The sequence below is a fragment of the Muscardinus avellanarius genome, assembly GCF_963383645.1.
Source record: "Muscardinus avellanarius genome assembly, chromosome: 14".
In the NCBI taxonomy this organism is placed as follows: Eukaryota; Metazoa; Chordata; class Mammalia; order Rodentia; family Gliridae; genus Muscardinus; species Muscardinus avellanarius.
Genome location: NC_137800.1, coordinates 37,081,006 through 37,103,472, shown reverse-complemented (window position 1 = coordinate 37,103,472; position 22,467 = coordinate 37,081,006). Strand labels below are relative to the sequence as shown.

Sequence of the window (22,467 nt, the reverse complement as noted above, 5' to 3'; positions counted from 1 at the left end):
AGAACCAAAAAATTCAGTCTCTTAGAAAACTTCACTTTTCTATTTTTCTACTTCCTTGATATTTTGTAAATGGGCAAATCTATGTAAATATTACCAACTCAAATGAACTGAATCATACTACCTGCAATCAACTGAAGTTGATCATGGGAAGATTTGGAATTTGTGGTGCCAAAGGATATGTGTCATAGAATATTTGCAACCCTCATTTACAAGTATAACTTTGACAAAATACTTTACACCTAACAATACTTCTTGAATTACTATTACAGAGCCTAATAGTTACTGTTATCTATTCCCAGGGTTAATGCTCTTTGCAAAGCAGATTCCTTGGCTTCCAAAAAGGCTGAGCTTATTGCAGGAGCCGAAACGAGGAAATATGGCCCCATAAATTTTGTCTGCATATGTATCCCAGACTGTATACTGGTGCCCGGGTCAAAAAGAATGAAAGAAAAAAAATTTTCCAGGGTCAGGAAACCTTTTTTTTTTTTTTTTTGCGGGTATGGGGATGGAACCCAGGAGCATTCGACCTCTGACCTACACCCCCTGCCCTATTTTTTATTTTTTATTTTGAAACAGGGTCTTACTGAATTGCAAAGAGCCTCACTAAGTAGCTGAGGCTGTCCATGAACGCTCCTCCAGTCTCAGCCTCCCGAATGCTGGGATTACAAGCGTGCGCCACCACGCCCGACAGGAAACTCTTCTTTTTATTGTAAAAGGGAATGTTACATAAATCTCCTCCTTCCAAAGGGCAGAAAAAGCCCAAACTTCCTCTCACTTTACCCCGAGGGAAGCAGACAGCATTGGGGCCTAATGATCAGGCTGGTGAGGCTTGGAGAAGTTATTTATCTGGGTAGGATGAGTTCCAGAGAAAGATGAAAATGACCCCAGGCACTGTGCTGGATTGGAGATACTTATTTTCAGTTCCATGTCATAGCCAGAAGGAAACACTTCCTAATCGTGTTCTTTTGCCATTTTATTTCACAACAAACAATTGTGGAGCTCTTCGGTTATCTCCCACTGGGAGCTCCGGGTCACTGAACGCCAAGGCATGCTTTGGCAATACCTTGTCCTGAGCAGTCTCGAGTGTGTTGATTTTTTATCCTATGACAAGGACTCGAGGTAGACACCACTCTCCACAATTTGCAGATGAGGACTCCAAGGCTCAGTACTTGACTCGATCCAAGGTTGCAAAACTAGTACCCTAACCGGGGCGCTTCCTCAACAATATCCAGCCTCTTCACACTGCTGACTTCTTCAAAGTGTCTCCAGTGCTGGTCTGTGTCTTCTCCCTAATCCAGTCTGCGTACTCAGCAACTTTGGTATAGACACCAGGCTGTTCCTTGCGCCCACAGCCTTCTCCCCAACTAGTGATGCCCACCAAATGCCATATTTTGTTGTATTTACAGACTAAGGGACCGCCGGAATCTCCCTGTGTCACAGTGGGTGGAAAAATAAAATGGCAGTTAAAACACAGGTGATTCAAATAAGTGACTGCCTTTAACATTCAGTAAATACCTCACAGTGTACGCATGCGCGCACACACACACACACACACACACACACACACACATATATATATATATATATATATATATATATATATATATATATATATATATATACACAGTTTCCTATAGCTGCAAACATCTCATAGGCCCCATTAGCCACCGGCTCTGATACAAATGAGTAGTATATGGTTACAGTTCAGCTTATTCCCTCTTCTATTCTAAGGCAAATCCAACAACAAAAAATTGATATCCTTATTCCAAAGCCAAAGAAATCTATTGTTAATCACGTTTTAGTAGCATTATCATACATAGAGTTCTGTTCCTTAGATATATCATGCACATGGGCAGGCTTACAAAAAAAAAAATGGTGGCATATGTCAAAATTCTAAGTCAAAAAGGTAGGACACGGAGATAAGCAGATGCCCTGTTTTTCCAGGGTCAGGTAATTCTTTTCATTGTAAACAAGAATACAGTGCAGATCTCCTCCTACCAAAGGGCAAAGCAAATCCCAAGCTTCCTTGAGCTTTAGCCCAGGGAACCAGGTGGCATTGGGTTCTAAGGAGCAGGCAGGAGACACGGAGAAGTTATATGAGATAGATTGATTTTCTTAGTTAAAATCTAACCTTTTTTTTAAAAAGATTATTTATAAATCATTAGATCATTTGTCTCTGAGTTTAAAAGCAAAGTGGAATATACATTGGAAAATTTTCAAAGTGTAAATATTTTGAAATTAATTGCCTCAAGGAAACCAGAGTGTATTTTTTTTTTTTTTTTACCTTACAAGCATCTTTGCCTCCTTCCTTGTAGCCAGCACAGACCATCTGCTTGGTTATGGCATAGTCTCTATATCTCTTCTGGCATTCTTCATTTGTCACCAAAGGAATGTTTGCCTTTTGTAGAATATTTTGGATTTCACCTATAAAGTAACCAACATATAACTTCAGAGGAAGGAAATACAATAAATGTGAAAATACGACTAAAGTCTTAAAGCAAGTTAGAAAAATGAACTTTTCAATAGGGTCATATTCTTGGATAAAAACAGTAAAGGTCCAGAAGGGAGAGTTATACATACACTGGGAGGGGGGAGAGAGGAACAGCACAGAGGTGGGCTGAGCACCTTAAGTTAACTTCTGTCTCTTATTCAGTGTTTTAACCACTCCATGATTTATCATATTATTTCTGAAATCTCAAACCTCTGACAACGGAGAATTTTGTTCTTTAAATAAACACATTTTCCATGAAGAACAATTTATTTGCAAATAATTTAATTTCTTCCCATGTCCAGATTCCCCTGGATATATGCTAAGAGTTCTATATTTATTTAGTAAAGGGTATTTCCACTTTCTTTCTGTCTCAAGGTACTAGTCAAAAACATGAAAATTTTAAATTAGTTAAGTACAGGGCTCATTCAGGAAAGATGGAGAGTGATTGGCTATCTATTTCTTTTTGTAAGGAATAATACAAATATAATTTCTTATGGTGTTATTTGGAACTTAATTTTGGAAGAGAAGAATATTTTGTTTATGGGAAAGTGTAGGGACAATTGAAATACTCCACGTATTCATAAGCAGGATTTCTTAGACTTGGGTCCGTACAGAGAATCACATGTCTAAACCCAGATAGAAAAAAACTACATATCTTTAATTTTACTAACCTCCAACTGAAATCAAATACTCGCTTCAACTATAAATGTGGGTAACATGAACAGTAGTATTAACAGCATCTTTGACTCTGTTACCAATAGGGATCCCAGAAATTTTTGTGTAACTTTACAGGTCTGGCAGATTACTGAAGATATAATTTAAGTGCATCCCTATTTTAAAGTCATGGGAGATATTAAAACAACCTGCTACTCAATACAGCAAAAAGAAACACATATATCCCCGTATCATGTCTTATTAAACATATTTTTATTACTATATGAAAATCTAATGGGCTTTCCTTATAATTGTACATATTTTAATTAAGCATCCAAAAGCCTTAGTAGAGAAATGACTCATAGGCTTCACCAGTTTGTATGAAGGGTGCATGACAAATTTTTAAAAAGAGAGATTAAGAACTAGGCATAAAGAAGATGATGATGTGCTGACCTATACTACTTACTGGCCATTAATTATCAACACTATTAATAGTAAGGACCAGATATGTTCTAGTGGGCTTTCTGGATATGTAGAAGCCCTATACTTCGTGAGAAGTCAAGCAAATAATTTTTATTATGAAGTAAGATACTTAAAAGATTAGTTTATATATTTTTTTCAGGGCCAAACAAAAACCCATCTTCTTGAGAATCACTGAATGAATATTTTGGAACAGATCATGAGTGTAAACATAAGTTTTTAAACAGAAGTTGATTAAACTGAACTGCTCCATGGGTTTAACATATAAGGTTAGCTTCAGGAATATTTAAAATATCAGACTGTACCTCTTTCCTTATTGTAGCCCCATCCAGTCACCCAACAGTTGGTGTAAATTGCATTTGTATCTTCTTTGGAAGGTAGGCATATTGCTTTCTGGTAATCTGAAAGGACATTTTAAAATTATTGTTGGGTTGGCTGGGTGTGGTGGCGCAGGTTTGTAATCCCCGCGCTTGGGAGACAGAGACAGGAGGATCGCACAGGTTTGAAGCCAGCCATGCTGGCTTAAGAGACCCTATTTCCAAATAAAAATATAAAATAGGTCTGGGAGTGTAGCCCTGAGGTAGAAGGGTTTCCAGAAACCCCAGTACCACCAAAAAATTAAAAAATAATAATAAAATAAAAAATAAAATTAGAGTTGGGTTAAGTAAAGTTATTAGATATTGAATTTGAAAACACTTCCTTATCCTTTACCCATAGCCTCTTTCCACAGAGTAGTTCCAAGAATGACTTTCTATTCAATTTTCAAGGTCAGTGATTGGGAAAAATCCCTCACTATTTGAGTCATTTTCACATGGAACTTTTAGCATTAAAATTTCCCAGATTACATTAAAAACTCAAAACCTGACTTTACTATTAAGAGAATTTATAATTTCTTATTTCTTTTGCAGTGTATATGAAGAAGAGTTAATGGTCATAGCCAAAGTGTCTATAGTATTTCAGAAAGTGCTTTAACCTCTTACATTTATTATTATAACAAACCTTTGAAGACATCATCAACCCCATTCTACAAATGAGGAAATTAGAGGTGCAGGAGGAAAAGCAGGTTGCCTGAGATCAAATAATAGTTAATGAACATTAACAGGCACTGCCGCCAAAGTCAGCCATGATGTTCTGGTCTTCCCAGAGCTTTTTTTCTGCATTATTCAATTCTTTTTTTTTTTAATTTTATTTTATTGGTGCACTGTATTCATACATCATAGTGGGATACAAACTTTTGTAGACATACATGCACACATCGCCCAGTCAGCCCCCACCCGATCCCCACCCCATTCTCTCCCCATCCCTCCTTCCCATGCTTGGCTTAGTAGTTGACATCTAGTATTATAGCAATTTATCCAGAATTAAAAATGATAATCTCACATAACAGTTTCATTTGTCTGATACCAAGCTTTTGATAACTTAAAGATAACATTTCAATATTTCTTTTTGCTTTCTTTCTTACTAGAGCATATTTTTTTTCTGTTTTTTTTAGGTGAAACTATCATATATTTATATATTTATTTTTCAGAAAAAAATCTATCCTAATATGGAATATGATCTTGAAAAAGAACAAAGCTAGCAGATATATATATTTTCTGATTTCAAACCATATAAAGCTACAATAATTGAAACAGTGTAGTACTGTTCTAAAGGCAGATATATAGACCATTGGAGTTAAATACAAGCCTAGATCTAAATTCTTCCCTATATTGTCAAGTTATTTTTGACAAGGTTTCCACGAACATTTGGTGGTGGAAATAATAATCTTTTAACTAAATATTGTTGAAAAATAATAATTACATGGAAAAGAATAAAATTGGACCTTTACCTAATCCCATATACAAGTATTAACTCAAAATAGATAAAAGACCTAAATATAAATCTTAAGACTATAAACTTTTAGAAGAAAATCTGGGTCATAAAACCTCACAACATTGAAATTGGCAGTGATTTCTTGGATATGATTTCAATGGCACAGGCAACAGAAGAGTATACAAACTCCCTAAAAAATAGAAAAAAATATTGTATATCCAAAGACAATGTAAACAGAGTTAACAGTTACTAATAGAATGGGATAAAATATTTCCAAATGCTATATCTGAAGGTATATTAATATTCCAACTAGAAATCCTAAAAATTAACAACAATAAAGGCAAACAATACAACTTAGAGATAGGTAAAAGACTAACATAAATAATGAATCTCCACAGATAACCAATCTTAGTTGTCTGTTGGATGGAAACTCTTGTTTCTCTGGTTCTGGTGAGTGTTACCTATTTCTTCTTTGTAGTTAATCTCTTTGAGTATTTTCTCTAGCGCTGGTTTTGAAGACATAAATTCCTTCAGTTTCTGTTTGTCATGGAAGCTTCTTATTTCTCCATCTAATTTGATAGAAAGTTTTGCTGGATAGGAAATTTTTGGCTGGAAGTTGTTTTCTTTCAGAGTTTGGAATATGTTACTCCAAGCCCTTCTGGCTCTCATGACTTGGTTTGGGAAATCTGGAGTGATTCTAATTGGTTTGCCTCTGAATGTCAGTTGGCCCATTGTTTTTGTTGCCTTTAAGATTCTCTGCTTGGCTTCCACATTGGTCATTTTGACAATTATATGGCATGGAGATCCTCTTCTCCGATCCTGTCTAAAGGGAGTTCTATAAGTTTCCTGGATCTGTGTATCAACCTCTTGCTCTATATTTGGAAAATTTTCTGCTATTACTTCCTTGAAGAGATTGTTGATCCCTTTGGTATCACTTTCTTTTCCCTCTTCTATTCCAATTATTCTTAGGTTAGCTCTCTTAAGATGGGCCCATATTTCTTCAATGTCAGATTCCTGCTGTTGGATATTTTTTTCTAGATTAGAAACTATGAGTTCATTTTTGGATTGCTCATCTTCTAAGAGCGAGATTCTGTTCCCCATGTGGTCTAATCGGTTGTTTGTGCTTTGAATTGAGGCCTTTACTTCATTAATTGCATCCTTTATCTCTTTTTGGCTCTCTCTGAGTTCTTTTTGAAGCACCTCTATTATTTCTACAGTTATTTTCCTGATTTGATCTTCTAGAAATCTCTGATTTTCTGTTTTATCAGGTTCTGACGTTGTGGGGTTGTGCACATTCATTACTCCAGTGTTATTCCTCTTTCCCATGATTTCGGAGGTTTGTGCCTTCTCTGGGTTCTTCCCTTGGGTCACTATGGCTTCACTTAAGGTGCTCTGGATCTCGAGTCTGTATTATCTCAGACCCCACTACTCCTTTACTGGGTTGTATCACAGAGTCTCCGACCCAGGGAGTCGATAGAGGCTGCTTTAAACTATGGGGGGTGCCAGGTTGCACGTTCTCCTATGGTGTGATATCTCTGCCACCACCACTCCCTCACTGGGTCAAGTCCCAGGAGGCCCAATACTGCGATTTCTCCTCTGTGGCCCGCAATTTGACTCACTGTTCTTGAGTACGCAGATGTAGCTGTACTGGACTCGGTGAATTCACTGCTGCTGCCGCCGCCGGTGGCAATATGGCGCCGCAGCCACGCCCTCGGCCATGAGGCTGGCGTATTTTTTCTTCTCTGGTTTTGATTTCCACTCTGAATCCCTGCAGCGTGTGCTGAGCTCAGCCACTGGGAGCTTTAAATGCTGTCTGCGCCGAAAGATCCCGCCTGGCTGTTCCGCAGCGGCTCACCTGGCTTGCTGTAGCCGTCCGTTGAGTTCGCCGCTGCCGCCGGCAGTATGGCACTGCTGCCGCGTCCTCGGGCGCGTGTGTCTCCTCTGTGGCCCTGAGCTCTGTTCTCAGTCCGCTTTCTCTCTGGAGCCTGGTGGTTTTTTTTGTTTTTCTGGTGATGGTGTTTTCTGGCTATGAAAGGCGCTCTTTTTGTGGTAATGGAGATTGGTTGTTAGCGGGACTCTTAAGCCCCGCTTTTCTCGGTCGCCATCTTCCTGGAAGTCCTCTTTTTTTTTTTAATCCAACTTATTCCTAGAAGTCAGTCGTTAGTTCCACTTTCCTTCCTATATTCCTAAGCCTAGTCAATGACATATCTGCTACTCTTGCAAAAAGAAGTCTCATGTTCCCAGATGGCCAAGATGTTTCCTATGCCTACTACTTAGCATATATGCATATGCATAATAGCATATATGCAGTGGGATGCTTCCCCAGAAGAGCTCATTAACATTTCTTTCCCCTTAATTAGAAGAGATGTAGGGTCAAGTCTCAGGCTCCTCACTTTCCTGGCAACCTCTCACCTTCCCCTTAACTCCACCAACCAGAGAACAAAAGGTCTCTCCAGATCTGTCCTCTCTTTCAAACTGATGAAAAATTTAAATGAATACAAGTCAGCTACACAGTTATTCCTTCAATATGCATACCTGTATAATTCAGGGGATCCTGAAGCTTTATTAAGGCAATGTCGTGACCACCTTCTGAGATTTTATACTTCTGATGAATAATAATCTCTTTTACTCTTGAGAAAGGAGTTTGTTTTGTAACATTGGACAGACCTAAAATGCCACTATAAATGTGCCAGACATCTGGGTAGGGAATCCTAGGAGAGAAAAACAAACACTCAGGCCTGGAAAAGCTGCCGTGGATATTGTTCCTTTCAGTTTCACCTTCATTTTCAAAGAAGAACAGGGAAGAAAACACTGCATATAACTAAGTCCTCCTCCTGGCAATTTTCCAACAACAGTGCTCACTTGCTGAAGATTTACTTGAGAACACTGAAAATGTGCATTTATGTAAATACATCATGTTTGCTACAAGTACAAATCCAAGAATGTGGCTGGCCCATTTTGAGAAGTTTTAGGAAAATCAAGCTCAGTTCACCAAACCTGAAAGTAACTGCTTTGATTAAATTCAGAATTATGTAGTTGTCATATTGATCCAAAACAGTCCCCTCTGAAAGCATAAAAAAAAAATAAGTCCCCTCTGATAGGTCAGATTAGGAGGGGTTTTTGCTTAAAGATCTCTCTATATTTTGGAAGTATGAACATTTAAATTTTACTATTTCAAAAAATACATGAAATATAGCCCAAAATTGTAATCTTATTTCGTACAAAGATCTGAATTTTTTTTTATCACCATCAAGTGACAATGTGGGGGAGCCTGGAGATCATCATGTTCAGTGAAATAAGCCCGGCATGGAAAGACGAATACTGTGTGTTCACACTCACATGTGGAATCTTCAAGATAATCTCATAGAGGCTGAGATTTGAATGGTGGTTGCCAGGAGTCAGGGAGATGAGTGAGGTAGGAAAGAGGGGGAAAGGTTGATCCGTGGGTACCAAGTTCGTTCAGTAGGCATAAGAAGTTATTGAGTACTGCCGCACAAGAGGGTGACTACAGATTACGGTAGTCATCCTATTTCAAAATCTAGGAGAAAGAATTTTTAATGTTTTCATCATAAAGAAATAATAAATATTTGAGGAGACAGAAAGATTTGCCCTGATTTAAACATTACATGATGTATACATGTATCGAAACAGCAAATGGGACCCCATAAATATACAATCTTTTATGTTTTTACTTAGTTAAAAGTAAGTATAAAATAATTGTTAATTATTTTATTAGTTATCAATTACTAATTATTTTAATAATTATTACTAAGCATATTTATTAGTTATGTTAATTGTTATTAACTACTCATTATTCTGTTGTTAATACTTTAAAAAACATAATTCTCAACTAGTTAGCGAGGTTCTTTGCAACTCAGTGAGACCCTGTTTCAAAATAAAGAATAAAAAATAGGGCTGAGGGGTGTATCTTGGAGGTAGAATGCCCCTGGGTTCTGCAAAATACTACTACTACTACTACTACTACTACTACTACTACTACTACTACTACTTCTCCATTAAGAGTTACATGATGATGTAGAAACTGATTAAAGATTCTTCTAAATGAACAAGCAGCATAAGACACGTCCATCACTCACCCATCAAAGCAGTGAGCCGCAGTCAGGATCCACTGGCGTCCAATGATCGACCCTCCACACATGTGGCTCTGAGATGTCAGCTTTACCTGCAGGCTGACCTGCCAGGGCCACTCTCCCCAAGAAGAGTTCGAGCCTCCCACAACGCGTGAGTCTATTTTTGTTGTACAGTCTAAGAAGAGAGTGTGGTGGCTAATGGTTACGATCAGAAGCGAAGCAGAGTCCTGGTCAGCCCAAGAAATCCAGATATATAATTCATTACAGAAGCCTAAACAAGCTGTCAGAATGACACAGACATCGCTTTGCACTTCCCTGACGAAGTGGGCTCTACTCACCAGAGCTATCTCCGGTTTTACACAGTCTCAAAGAATAACCAGAGCTCCCTTGCGTCCCATAGGTAATCCTGGTTGGGGAACCATTCGAAGACAATCTCAAAGAACACTTACACCTGGGTAAAAGGAACAGCATAAAGCTTAAAGCTTCACAGTAAAAAGTGAAATGATTTGCCAATGATCAAATGAGTGCTCTCTTACTGCTCTCCCCTACAGTCTTCTGGGAGCTTAGAGTAAGTAAAAAATTGGCAGCGAATGGTGTTTGTACAGGTCTCTTGGCAGACTTGTGGTCCTTGCACGAAGGTCATGTTCAGTTCTTCACCTCCGAAGTCAACTCCAGGGTAAAGTTTGAAATGGCAGGGCTCTGGGCCAAGCGAAAACATAAAAGGGCATAAAATGAGAAGAGAACCACAAACCACATTAACACAAGATGCTGGTGCCTGGAGGGTAGTTTCCTTACTATCATTTGTTAGGAAATCAATCAATGTGCCACGTTATGTAATAATATTATTGAATCACATTACCAAGCAAAGTTTTTTTGCAGGATGAAAGGCTATGTCCAGATATAGTGTTTTCTTGAACAGTAGGGGGACTCGGTTTCCCGCTTTCAGAAGTCTTAAGGAAACAAATATTCCTATTTAAAAAAATGGAGAAAGAGAGAGAGAGAACTGCATTAAAGACATTAGGCAAATTCAAAAGCAGCTCACATAAAAAAAAAGCAGCTCTCTAAGTTTTATTATTCTGAGAAACTCTCTTCAAAGCAAGGAGTCAATAATTTACGGAGATTAAATGTAAATCAAGCCAGATCTCCTTCACATGAAAACTAATATGCACAGATAACCTGCAAGAGGATGATAATTAACTTCTACCTTTTACTTGAAAGAATTAGAAGCAAAAACATCAAACAACAAATTACTGGGATTTATGCTGCCCATGTTATTCTATCTGTTAGCCCCATGTATATAAAGAAAAGGGTGGGTTATCTAAGGGTAAAGAGGTCTGACCAGAATCTTGATCAGCATAAACCAGGCTCTAATTTCTAGAACAGAAAAGAATTAGAGCTGATAGCTTAAGGGATATACTGCCAGTACATAGCTTTTACTGCAAGCTCAAACAAAGCATTAAGACCGGTAAGAAAGATATCTGATCCTTTCTCTCCCACACCTACTTCATGATTCAGTGGTGTGTTTGCTTTTGGTAAGAGAAGGTATGTAAAAAAGTCCACTAATCTCATAACCAATCTGTCTCTGGCAAGAAATACCAACTTAAACTGTAGGTTCTGGTATCTTTTGAGATATGAACAATACCTGTTCCAAACTCAACAAGCAATGAGAGAACTGTAACACACACACTGCCCCTCCCTACTTGCCTCTGTGATTCCTCATGCCACATGCTTGTGTAGAACGTGAAGAAGAGGCAGGTGGGGTGGTAGGTGCAAATGGTCCGACACACATAAGCATCTGGAGTGATGACTCTGGCAACATCCATGTCTGAAAATGCAAGATGCTGGAAAAGGTCCATGTGGCAACCTGAGAACAGAGGAAAGATGATTTGTAGTCCACAACATGGGGTGGAATGTACCTGTACATTGTCATCACGACTAGAGAAATTCTGACCATTAATTATTTGTAACACTAACCATCCTAAAAGGAAAAAGGTCTGTTAAAATATTCTCAGGCTTGTTCATTATATGTTTGTAGGTGTGGCAGTGCGGGGACCTCTTAAAATCATCTCCTCTACAAAAGTAAAGACAGCACTGGCAACATCATCTGGACCAACATTTTCAGAACTCTGAAAATAAACCAAAGACAAACAACAACCCAGGGAGTAGTTAATCTAGAGAAATGGTCACTCCAGAGACCCATTCCCAGATAATTGTCATTACTCGAGTTATCTAGAAGTTCACTGGAGGATTCTGCCCCCAAGACTTGAATTTATTTACCCTACTCTGAGGTTACCCAATATTACCAAGCCTCTTCCTTGAGAGCATTTGCCAAAAAGCAAAAGTGAAAGAAGAAAAAGAAAAATCATGGTGATTTTTGCAGCTGCCTAAGGGGGCTATAATAGCTGGGACAAATACCAAGCCAGTAATGTGGTAAGAGTTTTTCTAAGCAGAATTGCAAGTAGTTTTGTTGCATTAATGGAAGAAATGTGATTATATTAAAACCTTTCAAAATCCATGCAGGAAAATGTATAAAAAGAGAAGTAAGTCTTAAACATAGTGAGTTCATATATGGATTGGTTGATAGAAGTTTTCATTAAAATAAGAGAAGTGTAAAATTTGTGTGACTAGATTCAAGTTCTAGTTCTGCCTGTCAGCTGTGTGCAGACCAAGTCGCCTGTAGGAGCCCTAATTTCTAATCTGTGAAACTAGAAAAATCCTTGGTGAAACTATGGGCAGTGGACAACGGTGTAGTTATGACTATGAATTACTTCTCACTACTGAATTTATTTGGGCAATTAATCAAAGAGATGCTCTTACTGTAGGTTTAGTTGGCATCTGAGGAAGTGAAAAGCCATGACTTTAAGAGTTTAAAAACTTCCTGAAAAACATTCTATCACTCCATAAAGGCCGTTTACTTAGACTGAATAAGTGAGCTCCTGGCAAGTTAAAAAGGAAGCAAGCACAGAACTGTTGGAGATCGGGTATGTGAGATGCGCTTTCAGGCTGTGGGTAGCAGCGTGAAGGGCTGTTGCAGGGTACACCATCAGTCCTCTCCAGGTGCAGCAGGTAATTCCAGCAGTAGTGCTAGTATTGTTTTAATATGGTTTGTTCTTACCAAAACTGATGCTGAGTGTTAGGCCCGGGGGGCAGTGTTAGGAGTGGAGGCCCAGTGGGAGGTATTGGGGTCATAGATGTAGAACCTCCAAGAATGGATGAGGCCTTTCTCACAAGAGTGAGTTCTTGCTCTCATAGGAATGAACTAGTTTCTTGAGAGATGACTGTCATAAAGCAAGGTTTCCTCTGGTGTTCTGTCTCTTCCATACGTGCCTGCTTGCTCTTCCACTTTTCCCCACCATGTTATCTCAGCTTGATGTATTTGCTAGACGTGCCACCCAGTCTTGAACTTCCCAGCCTCCAGAAACGTGAGCTAAATAATACTCGTCAAAAAAAGTTACTTGCCGGGCGTGGTGGCACACACTTGTAATCCCTGAGCTTGGGAGGTGGAGACAGGACGATCACGCAGGTTCGAAGCCAGTCACGCTGGCTTAAGAGACCCTGTTTCCAAATAAAAAGTATAAAAATAGGTCTGGGAGTGTAGCCCGGAGGTAGAAGGGTTTCCAGGAACCCCAGTACCACGAAAAAAAAAAAAAAAAGTTACTCAGAGCTGGGTTAGTGGTGCAGACCTGTAATCCCAGTACTTGGGAGTCTGAGACAGGAGGATCACCAGTTCAAAGACAACCTCAGCAATTTAGTAAGACTTTTAGCAACTTATTGAGACCTTGTTTCAAAATTTAAAAATAAATTAATAGGGCTGGTGAGCCGGGCATGGTGGCACACACTTGTAATCCCAGCATTTGGGAGGCTGAGACGGGAGGATACCACAGACAGCCTCAGCTACTTAGTGAGGCCCTTTGCTACTCAGTGAGATCCTGTTTCAAAATAGAGACTAAAAAATAGGGCTGGGGGTATGGCTCGGAGGTAGAATGCCCTGAGTTTCATTCCCAATACCACAAAAAAATAAAGGGGGGCTGGGATTGTGACTTAGAGATAGAACACTCCTATTTTTTTGAGGTACTGGAGATGAAACCCAGGGGGCATTCTACCTCCGAGCTACACCCCCAGCCCTATTTTTTAGTCTTTTTAAATTTTTGAAACAGGGCCTCGCTATGTAGCTGAGGCTGTCCACAAACCGTGATCCTCTAGTCTCGGCCTCCCAAATGCTAGGATTACAAGCGTGTGCCACTACCCCTGGCCCCTGGTTTCAATCTCTAGTAACAAAAATAAAAAATTCAGTCTCAAACATTGTCATAGCAATAGGAAATGTACTAATGCAAATGCTATGTCCAGAAGGCAATATTTTTGAATACAGAATCTTACAGTCCATAGCTTCAAAAACTTCCTACTAAAAAACATAAATATTAAAATTAAATAATCAGTAAATTTGAACCAACAACTCTGCCCACAGAGGAAATGTGCAGCATGAAAGGCAAGACAGTAGAAAAGTGACACACTGTTTCTTTCACACACTGTTTCTTTGTTCCCAGTCTTTCAGAGAGGTCCCTGACCAGCAGCGTGGACAGGGCTTGGCACAGCACAAACTCTGTACTCTGTAGATCTGATTTGGTTCCAATAACATTTCATTACAACAATAGTGTGCTAAATAAGATGGAATTTCATGGCAATTGTCTTGATAATTCAAATGAAATTGACTTATATATCTGAAACAACGGGGTTTTATTGATTCATGGTAGAGTCATTTCATTAGATATGAACATCATCAAGAAATTATCTTACAATTTTGTTTCTACTATCGCTGTAGTAGTTTCCCATTACTGCTGTTGTAAAAGTACTGAAAAAGTTAGAGGCTTAACACAACACAAATTTATTATTTTATAGTCCTAGAGGTCAGAAGTCTAAAATGGATCTTTCTAGAATAAAATCAAGATGTTGGCAGGGTTTTGCTCCTTTGGAAAGCTCTGTAGGAGAATCTGTTTTTATTTTTTTCCGCTTCCAGAGGCCACCTGCATTCCTTTGCTCATGGATACTTCTCCATCTTTAAAGCCAACAGCATGGCATCCTTAGAGTTCTCTATCTCTGGCCTTGCTGCCTACCTCTTTCTCTTACAATGACACTAGTGGCCAGATTGGGTACATCCAGAAAATCCAGAAAAATCACTCTATTTCAAAGTCCTTGGTGAAATTAAAACCTTCCAATTACCAATTTCCGAAAGCGCGCAGGTCTTCAGTGAGAACCCAGATACGACGTTGTCCAGCACCTTTATCCTGGTGGGTGTTCCACTTAAACTGTATTTTAATAGGCAGTTGTTCCTGGATATGAAGAAAAGAGGTTACCAGTGGAGGACAGAAAATGTACAAATAAGCAGGAAAACACAGGTACATAGAGCTGTCAGGTAATCGTTGGCATTGAAATAACCCATGTTTAGTGGAAAATGGACAAGGCAAATCAGAACAATAACCCTGATGGTGAGGGAGCCAGGGGCCTCTTCATCCTCTGCAGAGAACAGTTTAGGGTGAGACTGGGATAGAAGACACTAAACTTGCATTTCACAAATGCAACTGCTCTGTGGACCAAATGGAACTTATTCCCTTCAGGAAAATGATACTAACGTTGAGAAAGCAAATCAGAAAAGTAGTTAGTATTAAATCCCTGTTGGCTTTATTTGGAAAGAAAAAGAGTTATAAAGAGTGCAGTTAAATTCTGAAAGCACCATTATAACGAACAAACACTATGCATTTTACTTACTGGTGCTCTGCATTGTAAAACTCTCGTGTGGCATATGTGAAGAATTGGCAGCGAATATTATTGGTGCACAATTCTTGGCATTCTTCAACACTTTTCACTTTAGATACATTAAAATTGGCTCCTCTCATATCAATTCCTTCATAAGTGTTTCGATGGCAAGCTGTACAAATGAAACATGTCGAGCAAATTCAATCACCTTTTTAGGAGTAGATCATCAACCACCAGTTGGGCAGAGTAGTTTTGAAGGATAATATCCCATTTGGGGCTATCACCATGTTAATTGGGGGTTTAAAATGTTTATTATGACCCTGAGTTATAAAACTCTGATTGAAATAAACAAAACCCAATATGCTTTTCCTTTCAGAGTACTAGCATTAAAAGATAGTGCACACCTGTAATCCTAGTACTTGGGGGACTGAGATAGGAGGATCACAGGTTCAAAGCCAGCCTCAGCAACTTAGATCCTCAGCAATTTAGTGAAGCTATCAACAACTTAGCAAGACTCAGTTTCAGAAAAAAATAAATGAAAAGGACTGGGGTGTAGTTCAGACGTAGAATATCCCTGGGTTTAATCCCAGTACCCTCTTTCCAAAGGGGGGGGGGTATTTTGATTCCCAAACTGCAAGGTATATGTAGCAATACAAGTAACATTTCACATTAAAATGATCAGTGACAGTGGTAAATAAATAAGGCACTAACAATGACCCTGATCATGTGTGAGGGATTTGTGTTATTAGACAAACTGATGTCTTTGACTTCTTGCGCTAAATAAAGGAGCTTCTTATCTCTGTCTTATTTCTGCTTTTAATTACTCAGGTCTGAGTGCGGATCTCCTCCGTAAGCCCTGCCATTGACACCTCTGTGTTGAAGCTTCTAAAATGTCGAGAGTTCTTGCATAGGGAGATGCAACTATTTTCATTCTTGTTTTAAGTTTGTTAAAATCTACTTCAGCTTATTTTTTATTGAAATTTATCTTATGTACAAAAAATATAATTCTTTTAACAGGCAGTGAACCAGATTAAACTCTTGGGTTTGTTTTATTGTTTTGTTGTTAGTTTACCAATTTGTTAAACATTTATTTATTTATTTATTTATTTATTTATTTATTTATTTATTGACTTACTTATTGCAGTACTGGGGAGTAGAACCCAGGGGCATTTTACCTCCAAGCTATACCACCAACCCTATTTTTTATTCTTTATTTTAAAACAAGTTCTCATTAAGTTGCAGAGAGTCTCACTAAGTAGCTGACATTAGCCTGAACCTATGATCCTCCTGTTTTAGCCTCCCAAATACTGGGATCATAAGCGTGCAGCACCATGCCTGGCTTATTAAACATTTATTAAGGAGGTAGTATAGCTAGAAGTATAAAATATACTATAATTTTATGCAGTTTTCCATTCCTAAAATGGAAAACTCATAATACCAATTTTAAGCATGAGAAAGACAAAAATATACAAATTAACAGGAAAATAATATATTGAGGTGGGTAGGGAAGTGAATTATCCCCAATGGTTCAAAAAACAGATTATAGAAACACAATTTTCCCTATTTTGCTACACATAAGGGAAAAAAGAGTCTAAGAGATGGGATGGGGTATTCACATACACAAATTTTCTTTATGATTATCTGAAGGGCTTTTTAAACCTACCTCTAAATGTTTTTTACTAAAACTCGCCCTGAGTTTAGAGACTTTGTATATGTCCTGAGAGTATTTTTTTTCACTTTAGAATGTTTGGGGAAAATTAGAAAGGAACTTTAAAGTCAAGTTTAGTGAGTAAGACTAATTTTTGGAATAAATTAGCAATAACTTAAAGGCAGTGTTGAGAAAGGCATAATATTTCTTTTTCTTTAAATTTTTATATGATATAATCATTGAAAATAACAATTTATACTAAGTTGTATTAGTATATAAGTTTGATCTTATAACAAAGAAAATGTATTTCACCTCCAGTTGACTATTATTAATATTCACATTACAATTAATATTTATACTTATAATTAAGGCACTGCCATCCCTCACTAACTGGTTGAAATTCAAACTGAAGGCTCAAAATGTAGGCATATTAGGGGAGTGGTGTTAGTGAGAGAGGTAAAGGTGATATATGAAATTTGAACCTACAAAATTAACTGTAGACAGTAAAGATAAAATAGTAATGATGTACAGTTCCACTATAGTTATTTTAAGATTCCACCATCCCATCAATTGGGAGAATTTTTTTTTTCTGACCAGTCCCAGCCATGGTAGAGAAGTACTTCATTCTTCTTAAAAATTTTAGGATAGTGTTAGAAACTTTCCTAAGATATCAGCAGCAACAGGTATATGAAGTTTTCTATTGTGTCTGAAGTTCTCTAGCATCCTAGTCTTCATCTTTCTTCTAAAAAGTACTATTGTTAGCAGGATTTGTGGAACCCAGGCCTTCAGTTGTGCTTAATCATATACAAGTTTTCTTAAACCCTTATCAATGGCATTACTGACATTTGGGGCCAGAAAAGCTCTTTGCTGTGGGAGACTGTCCTGTGCCTTGTAGGATGTTTATCAGCATCTCTGGCCTCAACTTACTATATGTAATAGCATCTCACCTAGTTGTCATAACACAAAATGTCTCCAGACATTTTCAAATGTCCTTTGGGAGAAGAAGGATAGGGTCGTTGCTGGTTAAGAGCCACTGGTGAGAACCACAAGTCACGCTCAGGTGAACTCAGCAAAGAGATATTCCCTGAGTTCTTCACCCTCTTCTCTGCATTCAAGGAGAGAGTATTGTCTGGGTATATGATCACTTTCTGAAAATATTAAACTATACTGATAACCTTAAATAATACAGGCCTGTTAAGCATGTGTAATGCTGACCTATAAAGACAGGAGGATTGATAAGATAAATATGGTTCCCTCTTTGATGTCTATCATATTTCTTCATCTCTTTTATCTTGGTGTTCCTTTCCAAAAATCCACAGCAGTGCAGACTTTGAGAAAAAGTTTTTGCAAGGGAGATTCATTATAATCTTAAATTTTGCTAAAACATCCACATCTTACCACTTATTTGATGGCCACATTGCTTTAAGGAATATCCAGATACTGCACTTGTCCGATGCACTCTTGGCAGCGTTCCTGTGACACTGTCTTTCATGTAGCAGCCAAACCTGTTAAAGGTAGCTTCATTTAGAGGGTAACAAACACATATTAAGGAAATGTCTGGAATTTTCTATACACTATTGAATGAAGCCAAGAATAAGGAAATTAGTGCAGTTGCTCTGGCACTTGCTAGGAAGAACTTTCAAGAGGCAGCTCAGCCTCACTTCAGCATATTTTTTTAAATTTGCATTCATTTAAGTATTGAAAGTCAGCCATACTAAAGAGTTAATGAAGCCCAGTGCAGTGGTGGACACCTGTAATCCCATTACTTGGGAGGCTGAGACAGGGGGATCTCAGGTTCAAGACTAGCCTCAGCAAGGTAGCAAGATTCTCAGCAACACAGAGAAATCTTTCAAAATAAAAAATAAGAAGGGCTGGGGTTGGAACTCAGAGCTAGAACACCCCTGGGTTCAAAACCCAGTACCACTAAAAAAAAATTGAAAGACAACAGAGTTTCTCTGAAAGCTTAGTAAAACAGGAATAATTATTAGCCCTTTAGTGTGTGTGTGTGTGTGTGTGTGTGTGTGTGTGTGTGTGTGTGTGTGTGTTATACTGGGGATTGAACCCAGGGGTGTTCTAGCTCTGAACTTGACTGCCAGCCTTATATTTATTTTGACACAGGGTCTCACGAAGTTGATGAGAGCCTGGCTAAGTTGCTCAGGCTGGTCCTGAATCTGAGATCTTCCTGTCTCAGCTTCCCAAGCACTAGGATTACAGTTATGTGCTAACACACTTGGCTAATGGTTGTTTTATAAATATTTTAATTTGCTTAAGAATTTAAATCAGTCATAAACGTAGAGCCTATATACCATGTTTATCTTGCTTATTAATTTCATGAAATCTACTAGAAGACTTATTTTTGTCTTTAATATTGATATTAGACTTATTTTTGTCTTTAATATTGATATCAATGTTATTTTAATTATTTACAAGAATTTTAGACTCTAACTCAACTTTTAAAATGAAGATTCTCACATATATTTTAACGTGTAAGAACTGAAAATGAGTGTCAAATTTATTATTCTTAAGTAGCCAAAGCAAAGATAAATGAGTTACAGATAGAGATATGGCAACAAAAATTTCAATGTGTATATTGATCAAAATAAAATTAAGATGAAATTTGTTGTCAAATAAGCATCTTCATAACCTAATAAATTTTTAATTACTATTTTAAAATTCTCTTACTTTTTCAAACTACCAGTTAATAGTGCATAGTCTGTCTCTCTCTCTCTCTTCACACACACACACACACACACACACACACACACACTGCACACAACAGGTCCTCAAACTCTTACTATAAGCATCATTACTATCCTTGCAGAGCATGGTATAAGCTTTTCTACTGGGGAAGGTGAGACAGGAAGTTTGTAAGTTCAAGGCCACCCTAGGTAATTTATCAAAACACTCTGTCTCAAAATTTAAAAGGTGGGAAGAGGGGAAATGTAGCACAGTGTAGTGTTTTGCTAGCATGCATAAAGCCCTGCAGTTCATTATCCAGCACCAGAAAAAACAAAGGCCCTATCCTTTCTCAATGTTATTCAATTACAGTCCCCAAAAAATGCTTGTTTGATGTTATAGTTTCCTTCCTTTTTCTTTTTCTTTTTATGTGTGTGTGTGTGTGTGTGTGTGTGTGTGTGTGTGTGTGTTTTACTGTGGATTGAACCCAGTAGTGTTCTATCTCCAAGCTACACTCCCAGCCCTATTTTGTTTTTTATTTTGAAACATGCCTTCACTAAGTTGATGGCCAAGAACCTGTGATACTCCTGACTCAGCCTCCCAAGTATTAGCATTACAGGCGTGCACCACAGTGCATGGCATTTTATATTTTCTTAATCCACAAGTGTAATAATAGTTTAGTATATTTTCTTATCCAGGTGAAATGTTGACTTATTATTGGATACTTCTTTGAGACAATCTCTTGACCCTTTTTTGAGACAACCACTTAGTGATTTTCAAGCATTTTTCTTGAGGCCTTGGGTAGAAAATAACTAGCTTCTACAACTTTCCGTGAATGTGGTGATTTTTCAAATGCATATCTTCAGGCCAAAGCATTTTGGTTCAGTAGGTCTAGCTTCTGGCCTAGGAGTCTGCCTTTGTAAGAACCACTCCAGAGGATTCTAACGCAGCTGATCTCTCAACCCCACCTGCGAAACTGAGATGCTTCACCTTTTTGCAAATATCTGATACCATTTTGAAAAATGACTCACTGCCCACGATGAAATACAAGTTATTACCTTTTCTCTGGATCAGCAAAACTAGCTGAAAGAAAACTGAAGAGCAGACACCTGGGATGGAATGTGCACATCATCCGACAGTGTTGAGCATCTGGGGAATACATGGCAGTGATGTCCCCACCTCTGAAGAAGGTGTTCTCATACAGTTGAGTCAGACAGTCTGTAATATAATCATTCAGAAATTAACTTGAGCTGGATGCAAATACAAGTTTTAATAAAAGTATAATTGTCCTTCACTTTCTTACTTCTTCCATTGATCATTATTTGAGCAAAATAATGGCTATTTGATTTAATTGGGGGGATACTTCTGTATAAAATATTTCATTGAATTTTAATTAAATTATATAATAATGTGCACATATATTATCCCCAGTATAATACAATCCTAACTTGATCTTGCCCTCCTGTTTAACATGCTATAAAAATACCATGGTTTGAAATTAATGATATTTAATCTATTTTCAAGATACTTTCATAACCAACATCACCGTATAGTCTCACAACTCAGGGAAGACTGGGGCAGGCTTTATTATTTATGCATCTGACTTTTTTTTTTTAGAAAAAAGAAAGAAAGTTTGTAACTGAGTCTTGGAATATATAGATTTGCCAAAAATTCACATAGTTGACAAATGTTCTGGAACATAAATTCAGCCCTTTTAATTCCAAACTTATTCCCTTTTCTAGCATACAATGTCAAATGTTTTTCCTAATTTCAGTTTAATTCTAGCGAACTAAAAATTATTATTTATCTTGTCAAGGTAATTTTAATTGTTTAAGCAAAAGCATGTATGTGCTAAATAGGAATTTTTTTTTCCAATACTGGGGATTGAACCCAGGAACATTTTACCTCCGAGCTACACCCCAGCCCTATTTTGTATTCATTTTGAAACAGGATCTCAGTAAGTTTTGAAGGGCCACAATGAGTAGATGATGCTGTCTGTGAACTTTGATCCTCCTGTCTCAGCATCCTAAGTACTAGGATTACAAGCATGTGCTACCATGCTGAGCTGGAAAATAAATTTTGAACCATTTGCTGTTTGGAATTAATCACAGCTGCAAAGTACTTTGTAGCCCACTTATTATTAGAGAATTGTTTTCACTGGTTTTAAAATAAGAGCCTGGACTTGCCTTGAAAGACCCAGTTTAATGTCTGCTTAATAAACTTCCCAGCTGAGGTAGCACCTCATTTTAGTTGGTCAGCTGTCCATTAACCATGCAGCATTCCAATGACAGCCTTGTCCATCCCCTGATGTGGTGGTTCTGCTTCTATCTATTTTGGTACTGCTTTTCAGGGAATTGGGCAACTTAGACAACATGTATTTTCTTAAGGATCCATCATTTTCTCTGCGTTATCCAAGCCCTCTGGGGATTCTGACCTTGAGCTCTATTTTGACAACCCGATCCTGCGAGATCGCTTTTCTTTTTCTCCAAGGTATGGCTATGATGCTTAGCTCTGGGGCAATGTTTATATTTGGGAAGTACATACACCTCTTTAGATGGAAGCTTCTGGGAATACAAGTTCCCAAGTGTATATGCCTAGATTTTTTAGGTGCACAGAACACTGATTAGTTGGCCCAGGGACAATGCTTGCTATCAAAAGACTTGTTTTTGTAGACAGTTGGTGCATTGGGTTGATTCATAATCACAAAGCAGCCACATTTTTCCTATCCCAAAACACAAGAGTACAAACTCTGACCAGTGCTAGCCTGTGAGTTCCCTCTCCTCAATTGAGTATTTGGGCCAAAGCATCTCCAGAAATAAATTAGAGTACTCTTTCCATAAAGGTAACTACATGCCAAGTCACAA

General features: G+C 38.0%; 1 protein-coding gene across 1 annotated transcript; it reads right to left on the bottom strand.

Moving 5' to 3' along the window:
* Nucleotides 1–2,090: 2,090 nt before the first annotated feature.
* On the bottom strand, nucleotides 2,091–20,765 carry KLKB1 (kallikrein B1; the record flags this gene model as incomplete). The annotated part of the gene is made up of 12 exons (XM_080709876.1): nucleotides 2,091–2,424; nucleotides 3,931–4,026; nucleotides 7,973–8,148; nucleotides 9,535–9,703; nucleotides 9,867–9,979; nucleotides 10,065–10,227; nucleotides 10,388–10,497; nucleotides 11,233–11,392; nucleotides 14,746–14,855; nucleotides 15,292–15,451; nucleotides 18,326–18,432; nucleotides 20,662–20,765. 12 exons carry the CDS (start codon nucleotides 20,763–20,765, stop codon nucleotides 2,183–2,185), a joined length of 1,710 nt encoding a protein of 569 aa, XP_080566002.1. The 3' UTR covers nucleotides 2,091–2,182.
* Between the last annotated feature and the right edge of the window lie 1,702 nt (nucleotides 20,766–22,467).